At 40.2% G+C, this 10450-nt stretch overlaps 1 protein-coding gene across 1 annotated transcript in view; it reads right to left on the reverse strand.

Moving 5' to 3' along the window:
- Positions 1 to 789: 789 nt before the first annotated feature.
- NEK10 (NIMA related kinase 10) overlaps positions 790 to 10450 on the reverse strand; it is a 189868-nt gene continuing 180207 nt past the window's right edge. The window contains exon 37 of the mRNA XM_006022187.2: positions 790 to 1319. Within this exon, the coding sequence (XP_006022249.1) occupies positions 1271 to 1319 (49 nt within the window). The 3' untranslated portion in view covers positions 790 to 1270. The remainder of the gene's footprint in view (positions 1320 to 10450) is intronic.

The following is a 10450-nucleotide window of genomic DNA, read 5'->3' on the forward strand; positions in this document are numbered from 1 at the left end:
TATGTTTACTCATTTGTGCGTGTTGCAAACAGAGTATGGTTGAAACACTTTGTAGTGCATATACAGTTTGTATGACATACTTATGTATCCGTATCCATCACATACATAAGCATGATAAGCATGATGTAAATAAGCATCAGCAGTTTCTAGCAGTTTCTAGTAGGGATATTATCAAATGTACTGAAATTATTTTTAGCAGTTATGCTAGACAGAGTGGATATAGTACTTGGACTATGGAAAACCACTCTCACATTTTGCCAGTATTGAATACTAAACTCTAGAGACAAAGAATAGTTTTAGAAGTACTGAATTAAGCGACACTGCATCTCTATTAAATTTATAGAGTACATAAAAATGGAAATTCTCAAAGTGCATTAAGTACTATGTCCCACTAGCAGCAAAGCATTAGCTTCATTTTCTTCTTCTGTTAAACAGTAAACTCGTGTGTATATAACATTGTATACACATGTACATATGATACATTTTTTATATATACACATATATACACGTCTAAATGTGATGTACAGAAAGATACACAACACATATACACACACTTTTTACTACTGTATTTGAAGTTTCAATTTGAAAATTGACAATTATTCTCAGAAGCTATGCAAGTTATAAATACTGACTATTAATATACTTTACCAGCATTAGAAATTATTACTATGCAAATGGTTAAAATATGAGTAATGGAATTTCTTTTAAATCTTCAGATTATTTTGATGACATGTAATCAGCTTCTAATTCTGGTATAGTGAACATACAAATATTTTGTTTTCTGTCTTGTGCTTTTTTTATTTCTTTCTCTTAGTATAAAAGATATAAACTGATATAAAGCAAGGCTATGGGCCCTAAAATATAGTTTCTACAAAGTTCTCTCTCTTTCCTCTCTTTCCTGAGTATTCAACAATTCTTTAAAAAAATAAAATAAAAAAATAGAGGGTTTGCAATATCAGGAGTTGGGTTTCTTTTCTAATGCATAAACCTTAAAGCATTTTCCCAAACAGTATGTACTGAGCCTCTCCCTGTAAAGTGCAAAAATATTATGATGTAAACAGAGCTACTATAAAAGTGTCATACTGATATTCATCAGCATGAGGTTTCTTGAAATTGTCCCATATTTGTTTCAGCACTGGAATCCCTTCTGATCAACATCTTTTGAGCAAAGCTTATCCCTTTGGTGATCAGACAGTATCAGCTGAAATACAACAGGCAGTTTGACTTCACAAGAGGGGGGAAGAAAAAATCTGTTCAGAATTGCAAGCTCTCATCTTTTGGATGGATAATTCTTTGTTCCCCATGGATAGCAGTGATACCTAAAAAGATAAGAGGTAGACAGTAAGTAAGTGTTTGTAGACCCTAGGAAATCCTTACTACTCAATTTCACTAAGACCAGAGTTTCTTAGGTTTCTGTGCTTTTGACAGTAAGTTCCTATGATATAAATGTAATGTATGAGCCAGGAAAATTTGAATGCCTTTCTACAAGGCATGTTTTAATTCAAATGTAAGTTAATGAACCTGAGACGGGACTTACTGGGACAAATGTCATAGCCTGCTATTCAGGGGATCAGGCAAGATGTATTTAACACAGGGGTATCAAACTCACCCTGGGTTCCAGGCCAGACCCATACTGCAGGGCTCCTCCTGGACAGGATCCATGGAGTGAGCAGCAGCTGCAGTGGGTCTAGTTCTGGGTGTGGGGCCAGCAATAGTGCAGGTCAGGCATCAAGCAGCAGCATGGGTTGGAGAGCAGGCAGTGGCACAGATCCAAGGGTAGGCAGTCATGGAGCAAGTGAGGGCTGTATCTGCACAGCCTTCACTCACCCCTGCCGCCAATGGCCATGTCCATTGGGGTCCAGGAACCCCATATTCTGCAGCAAGACATGTTCCCCCACAACTTCCAGTAGCCTACCAGACTACTAGTAGGGCAGATGGAATGGTTCCTCAGGCTGGATCTAGTCCACGAGCTATGCGTTTGACATGCTTGATTTAACACTTCCTTTGGACTTACAATCTATAGGCAGGGTAACTTCACGTGACAAATGTTTGAGCACAGTGTCATGGTGGGATCTGTACAGAGCCAATCTAAGCTCCCATATTCCTAGTGACCTGCCTCTGACATGACCTAAAGTAGCAGGGAGGCAAGCTTTATCTTATGCTACTGGTGAAAAGTCTCGTAGATACTTGAGCAGTGTGGTGTCTACATCTCTACCCATTTTCTCTTAACATGCTCCTGAAATGCCAGGCAAGAGAGCTAGTGCAGGAAGTGGTGGAAATGCTTCTGCCAATTTTACACTGGTGAAGATGGCATCAAATAAGCAAACCTGTACTATATTATATTTTATTGCCCCATGGAAACATAATATACAGCTTTTCTCTCAAGCACAGTACTGCTGGAAAGTAACAAACATTTTTTTTTTCTTTCCCTCAGAAGCTGATCCAACTTCCATTTCAAGAGTGAGGTAGACTTCTTCAGCCTACTTTCTCTAACATCTTTCAAAATGTATAGTCAAAAACACCAGACCCTAAGCATGAATCAAAGCACTCCACTGTGCACACAGTTCTCTCCTGGGAAGATGATGAGACACAAAAGGAAGCACATGTTATACTGGTCACGTTTATTATGCTTTTGGAAGGGGGTCTGATCGTATAGTGATAAGGATAGGATTAGAATCTGTAAAAACCTACCTACGCCCCCTCCCCCACACACGAATTATATTGAAAGAACTTTACTAAAATGCATAAAAATTAAGAAATGCAAGAATGAAGGCTGCCCATGTACCCTTACTGTGGGTCTTTAGTGTATCTACATTACAATACACCTTTGAATTTACACATCCACACATTAGTTTTCCCCCAAAACTATGACTCTAAGTGCACCAGACATTTTACTGATGGTTCTATCAGATGACCTGATGAACAATTCCTTGCATTTGAAAGCTTGTCTAACTTTATCCCAATCAAGCAGCTGGTTTAATAAAAAATATCACCCACAAAAAGGCTTGCATCTTGCATAATTCCTAGACTATCACAGCTACAACATCACTCCAACACTACCAAAAACAGTAATTAATTTATCTTCACAACATCCCCAGGAGATTAGGAAGTGGTATTATTTCCACTTCACAGATTGCAAACTGAAGTACGATACAGGGGAGATTAAGATCAAAAGCATCCATTAATTGGGGTGTTTGAAATACCTAAAACCTGATTTTTCAAAGTACTTTACATTATATGTTCCAAGCTGTGTTCTTACTGACTTCAGCTGCAGCTATGAGCACTTAACTCAACTGCAAATCAGATCAGGCACCCAGATAATGAGTAACACAGTTAGTAACCACCTGTGAAAGGTTTGGTTTAAGTAACTTCCTAGCACAGGAACTTTATCCAGATTCAAGAAAAAAGATGTCCATTAACAATGAAACCCTCCCTTCTTGCAATCTACAAACTTTTGTAATAGATGAAGCAGGGGTTCTTTGGACAACAGTGTCCTTCAGTCCACCCCCGCAGTCTATCCCCAGGGCACATCTATATTGAACATTTAATAAGGCGGGGCTCGTATTGGTAAAATAGTATGTGATCATGTTCCTGAAGAATGTATCATAACACCAAAGTAGAAGGGGCTAAATTAAAGCTTATATGAGCAATCTTGATTCTGGTATTTCTTAATATTTGAATGTGACTCTAAGAATTTTCTTTTAATGTAGAATGCATGTGTGTGGGTGTATAATTTCCCAAGTTTTTATAGAGTAATCTTAGAAAAAAACTTAAATTCCATCATGCAGCATTGACCACATGGTTCATCAGCAGATCTAGAACCTTTAGATTTACCACACAAGCCTTTGCAATTTAAAGTGATGTAGTGAACTGTATCAGTAATAAGTTGTCATTCCACTGTGTGGACCAGCACTAGAGGAAGACATGATACACTTCACCAACGTGTTTTATGGGTGCACACTGATACCAGAAGAATGGTGAAAGTTGGCCATGTTATATTTCACTTCAGACTTTGGAGGAGATTTTGCTGTAATGAATGCAGACACTTCTGCCCATTCCTACTCTAAGTTTAGCCAATTCTGCTCTGTTGACAAAGTCTATCATGTTTTGAATCTATTTCCTGGATCTTGAGTCTCATGCAGCTTTTATAAATTTTATGCTTTAAGTCTCAGTGAAAGTGAATTGTCTTTGTCTGAAGCCCAGGGTACTAAAAGAGACATTAGATAACAGGGACTGAGCTGGTCTTGATCTCCAATGAACCTCAGCGGGTGAACAGAAGGACACTGTTTTCCAAAGAACCCCAACTTCAACTATTACAAAAGTTTGTAGATTGCAGTGATTACAGAGGCCAGGGTCACCAGCCTAAACTTGAAATCATAGACTAACTTGTTAAGATGACAAAAGGCTAGGACAAGGCACCAAGCCCAGATAATATATTTTATTTGGGATTAGAAATAAATGGTGTAAATGAAAAAGAAGCCTAAATAATAGTGCTATCAGTGTGTAGAGATGGCCAGTGATTCTCAACCAGGATGCCACAGCACCCTGGGGTGCCTTGAGATCCTTTTAAGGATGACATGGGATACTGCTCAATATTAGCATTATTAGATTTGCAAACACCTACATATGATTTACAGGATAAAGCCAGAGAATTCAAACAGGAATCCATAGCATCAAGAACAATATGAAATCTGTTTCTGTTTATTTCCCTGAGTTCTTTGCAACAGAAGAATCACTTTTCTGCAGTAAAAAACAAGTCAAAGATAAGAACTGGCATTTTTCAAGGGGTACCTTGGATTTAACTAGGTTGAGAACCACTGGAACATGCCTTAGAATCTTCTAAACATGCCAAGCCTCAGAATTTCAAACCATTCCCAAAAACTTAAGGAGAAATGGAAGTGAGATAGGTTTGACTCTTTTGGAGCTATATACTGTCCTCCAGCCACTAGACTGGTATAATCTAGGACACTGAAAAAAAAGTGGGTTCACCAGGGTTCCTCTTGGGGTAACAAGGAACAATGGTCACAAACTGACAGAGAGCAGATTTAGGCTAGATATCAAGAAAAACGTCTTCACAGTAAGGGTGGCCAAAATTTGGAATGGGCTTCCAAGGATGGAGGCGCTCTCACTTACTTTGGGGGTTTTTAAGAGAAGGCTGGATAGGCATCTGGCTGGGGTCATCTGACCCAGCACCTTTTCCTGCCTAGGCAGGGGGTTGGACCCTTAAAGTCCCTTCTGACCTTAGCATCTATGAATCAAAATACAAATCTGACTCTTTAACAAGACAGGATGAGTCAATAGGCAAATGAATTCTGGAGCAAAGGTTGAAATGGGATGTCACTCAATATAGGAAAGCTCCTGCAACACTTTTAGATTTTCAAGTGATAAGGCCGTATGATCATTAATCCCATCATACATCAACCCCACCTTAACCAGTCAAAATTCGGATTCCACTCTCATTCCTGAGTCTGATCACTTTCCTAGGAGTAACATCCTATGCAATTCTTAGAATGGTTAATAATACATAGCTATCATTAGAGCCAAAGCTGACAGTTTTCCTTTTGGTGAAACCGTTTTCTGTAACTATTTGAACAAATGCTCTCTACCTCTAAAAGAACAGAATTGAAAAAAATGTAGTGAACAAAGCTGTGAAAAAATAATGTATAAAATACAGAATATATGTTTTTGATTCACTCTCACTTTATTAGTGGTGCTAGAAATGGTCTCTTTGTCACAGTATTACTCTTGAAATAACACTTCTCTACCATAAGAGGATCTCTGATTGTATGTATAACATAATAATTCATTTGGAATCTCAGCAAGCAGCAGCACTCAGCTGAAGATCACTAGAGTCTCTGACCTTGTGAGTTTTGCAGGATTTATTTACTTGAAACAAATCCATTTTCATACAGCTGAGATTTTGCTTAGATTATGCCTCCTAGTACACTTTAGTGCAACTATATATGATACAATGTAATATAACATGCAGCAAAGGCATTTCAAATCAGATATTTGGTTCCACTTGGGTGTTGTATGTCCACCTTGATATTTTGAAGTGTGATAAAAAATTGCAACAGGTTTTCACTGTCTTATAAATAGGTTTGCAAAAAACAAACAAACAAACAAAACAGACGTATGTTGATAAACCACTCTCATATTTGGTGTAACATAAAATGAAGTTAAGCAGAAGGTAGGGAAGGATGGTATGTTAGGGGACCTATACATGTGATAGAGCTCTGCTAATTCACATGATTCAGAGCAGTCTCGAGTCTGCTGGAGTGTGCTAATCAGTGCGCTCCAGCAGCCTCTGTGTCACATGTATTCAGTGACTCCACATTTCAAAACAGTGGTGGGAGGAGCTTTAACTAAAACTTGTTGAACGAGGTTCAGTTAAAGTGACTCCATTGCCATTTTGAAGTGTGGGATGCTGAATACACATGATGGACACATGGATACACATGATGCTGCAGGCACTTTAATTAGAACAGCTTTCAGAGCCACTCTAATTAAAGGCACCCTCCCCCCACCCCAACCCCAGAGCATGTGTATAGCTGCCTTTACAGACTAACAAGTTCAGAGAGGTATGAACTTGCACAGGCAACAACCTACTTCATCCGACGCTAGCAAGTGAAGTAAAAGTAAGAGAAAGGGTGGAGTCTGAAACTCAGCTAATTTTTAACTTGTATTTTTCAAGTTTCTGTACAAACAAGCTACACTAATGGAAGCACTGAGTACTTTCTGGGGATTATGATAGATGGACCCAAGTTGATTATTCAAGATACAGCTGAGGGTCATTATCCCCAGCTGGTCATTAATCCCCATGAAATAGCTGGCACTGAGCTAGTAATTACTATTATAATGAAAATGAAAAAAAAAGTGCATGACATTTTTCTTCTGAGGCTTAGTCTCTCATTTTCTAAAGAATTAATATTCCATCCATCACCCAATCAGGTTGCCTGGATTATTTCTCAGCATTCCACACAATTTATACTTTTGATTCTCTTTCTTCTGTCATTTCCTGAGGTTGTCCACACTGACAGTTAGGGTTTATCTTAAAGTCAACCTTAAGCCCTACCTGCCAACCATGTATACAATAAACCCTGCAGCTCAACTCCTGATGGTAGTCTATCCTTGTTCTGGAAGTTTGGTTAATCTTACAGGCGTTAGGTACACTCAGTTACTGCTCATCTGCAGGTCACTTTTGTCTGCAGTATGTTTGGAAGTTATGAGCCACAGGCATTAAAGTTTGAAGCAGTGATTCCATAATTCCCAGTTTCTGAATCTTGACCTATATGCATTCCACTTCCTGTCTCTACTATCTGTAAGTAGAGATAATTCAGAAGGAAAGATAAGACTGATTCTTATGTTGTATGTGTATGCAGCATGATATAGATGACTTTGGCGCAGGCTATCAAGTATGATATATAGACACAGAAAACTGCTCACACATGGCTTGGGCTGGTTGAGTTTAACATCAAAACTTAAGCCTAAATACCAGTATAGACATAGACATACCCTCAATATCACTACCATTTCTTACTAGAGTCTTTGTTTTGTATTGGGGTTTTTGGGGAGGGGCTGGCAGGAGGGCAGAGATCATGGAGAGAAGACAGACAGTCAGACAGACAGACATAAAAGCAACTACTTAAATTATTTCAGTGGTAGAAGCCCCACAAACACTGCAGAATTCTAGTGTGATGCCATAGCCAACAGGGCAAATAACACCCTGGCATGCATCAATCTATGCATCTCCAGTGGAAGATTCTTCCACTCTACTTGGCATTGGTGAGACCGCAGCTCAAGTACCACATCCAGTACTGGGCACTGCACTTCAACAAGGACATGGTAAACCTTGAGAGAGTCCAGAGAAGGGCCATCCGTATGATTAAAGGCTTGCACGACAAGCCATACGAGGAAAGGCTAAGGGACCTGGGACTCTTCAGCCTGAAAAAGAGAAGGGTGATAGGGGACTTGATAGAGGCTTACCGCTACATCAGGGGCATACTTCAAGGGCTCGGTGAACAACTGTTCACCAGGGCTCCCTTGGGGAAAACCAGGAGTAATGGCCATAAACTCCTGGAAGACTGTTTCAGGCTCAACATTAGGAAGACACTTCTTCACAGCCAGGCTGTCCAGACTGTGGAATAAACTACCTCTAGAGGTGTTGCAATCACCTATCTTGGAAATCTTCAAGAGAAAACTGGACGGTCACCTTGCTGGGGTCACCTGACTCCAGCTGTCTTTCCTGCTTGGTGCAGGGAGCTGGACCTGATGATCTTCCAAGGTCCCTTCCAGCCTCACAACCTATGAATCTATTAATTCTATCTGTACACTTTCCACAGCTAGATTGAGAAGAAAGCATTTTAAACAGGTAGATAGGTCTAACTAGAAAAATAGCAGAGCTGACTGCTAAAAAGAAAACACATCTAATTACTAGTAGGATTTTATTATTATTTTTCCCAGTTCCCAAAGAAAAGAAGATAATATTTGACCCTAAGTAGATCATTTTATGAGTAGTGGGAAAAGGCCAAATAACGGTGGACATTGATAAATAACCTGGACTGCAGTTTAAGGAGGTTGATTTGTCCTTCAAGCCACATGCACCTGTTTGGAGATTTTGAGGTAAAACCTACTGCTGCATGGTTGTCAGCTACATGAATGGTCTTATTTCGGGCAGATGCTGAAAGTTGGACTGTTTGACTACCAAGACCGCATGTATGAAGCAAAATGTGCAGGACTTCTGAGGACTCTAAACAGCACTGAGCAGAGCATATTTTAGAAACCCTCATTACAGAAAGGCAGGTAGGTGTTTTTGAGAGCAAGGACCCAGGGGCTGCATCTATACAAGTGTGGACATATGGTTCCCAGGAGACAATTAGCAGTGGCACACCTTGTGCCACCACTATTTGTCTCTGGGGAATGGCTGTGCCACATGCCCTCTGGCATGCAGCAAGTTACCCCAGGTGGGGTTTGGGAGGCTGGGGCCAGCACTGGTCTGGCCTCAGCAGCTTTACCTGGGATCCTGGGAGTCTCCTGGGGCTGCAGCCATGGCAATCCGGCTGCTTAAAGCCTGGGCAACAGCCGGAGTGTGGCTCCAGCTGGCCTGGCTCCAGTTTTGAGTGGTGCGTAATGCCCCACGTGTGCCACTCTGCTTTTTTTTTGCACATGGATTTTTTTTTTACTCCTGGATATCCTGCACTGCTCCCCTGCAGTGTGGAGAACAATGTATGGTATGTGGTGCACTAAAGATGCACTCGTGTCTGTGGCGCCACACACAGCATGGCCGTGCTCACCTGGGTGCGGCCAGGGTGTCAAAGCGATTTCTGAAAGAGAGAAGAATACACAGGCTACTTGGAAATGGGATTTGAACTAGGGCAAGAAGGAAGTGCAAGTATGCATCCACTGTAGACAACAGCACGTATGCTGAACAGTAGCTCCTGGTGTAACAGCAAAAGACTGTAATGCAGTCAGTAACAGGTCAAAGAAAACTGCAGTATCGCTGTTATTTATCCATCATTGTAATGTGTGAAATACTATGAGAGAATGGATGTTCAATGGAAACAATGCACCAGTGAAATTTAAAATCCACACAGATGAGCTGTGTAAACTGAGCTCTGCTCAGTGCTGTTTAGAGTTCTCAGAGGTCTTCCACACATTAACCACTGAGAGCAAGAAAAAGTGAAACTTGAAGATCAAATAATACTCTTTGAACAGGTGAGGGAGATCTAACTCTCTCCAAAAATTTAACCAAGAGGGTCAATTTTGGTTTTGCCCCAAATTCCAAATGTGGGGAAGCATATAGCTGCATTGTCTCAGGACCACACCAGGAAGCCAACTCTAACTCTGAGAATCAGTTTCCCAGTGCTCCACATGGATTTACCCTGAACAGATTCCCCAAAACAACTATATCCTAGAGAATCCACAACACACATGATGCCACATCTAGGAAATAGATACTGCAATTAGAAGACTTGGAAAACCATCTCCAGAGCTAATGGCATAAGGTGTGTCAACTGCCCATTCCTATACTATATGGTAAAATGCAAGCATATTTCATGATCCTATCCATGTATATTTTCCTAATAAACTGTTTTTTATATTAGTATGTGTATAAGATGCCTGCCTATACTTAACCAACACCTGCCTATTTAATTTTAGCAGGATGTTTTCTAGCCAGCATGCAAAAGGTAAATGCATATCAAAATACAGGCCATTTATATAATGGCTTTATTAGACCTTGAGAAGATTACTGATACAAAGAGAGGTGTCCTGGAAGACAACTATGAAAACAATGCTGAACATCCAGAGAAAATATCACTAAAGTATCACAAGGGTATATGCCCTGGACCTCACAGAGCTTTCAGAGCTGACAGCTTGAAATTTACAGTATCTTACAAATATTTGATGCTTCATTTAAAACGCCAGATCCTGGATGCACATGAGCAGGAAT

The sequence above is a fragment of the Alligator sinensis genome, unplaced genomic scaffold (assembly GCF_000455745.1).
Source record: "Alligator sinensis unplaced genomic scaffold, ASM45574v1 scaffold181_1, whole genome shotgun sequence".
In the NCBI taxonomy this organism is placed as follows: Eukaryota; Metazoa; Chordata; order Crocodylia; family Alligatoridae; genus Alligator; species Alligator sinensis.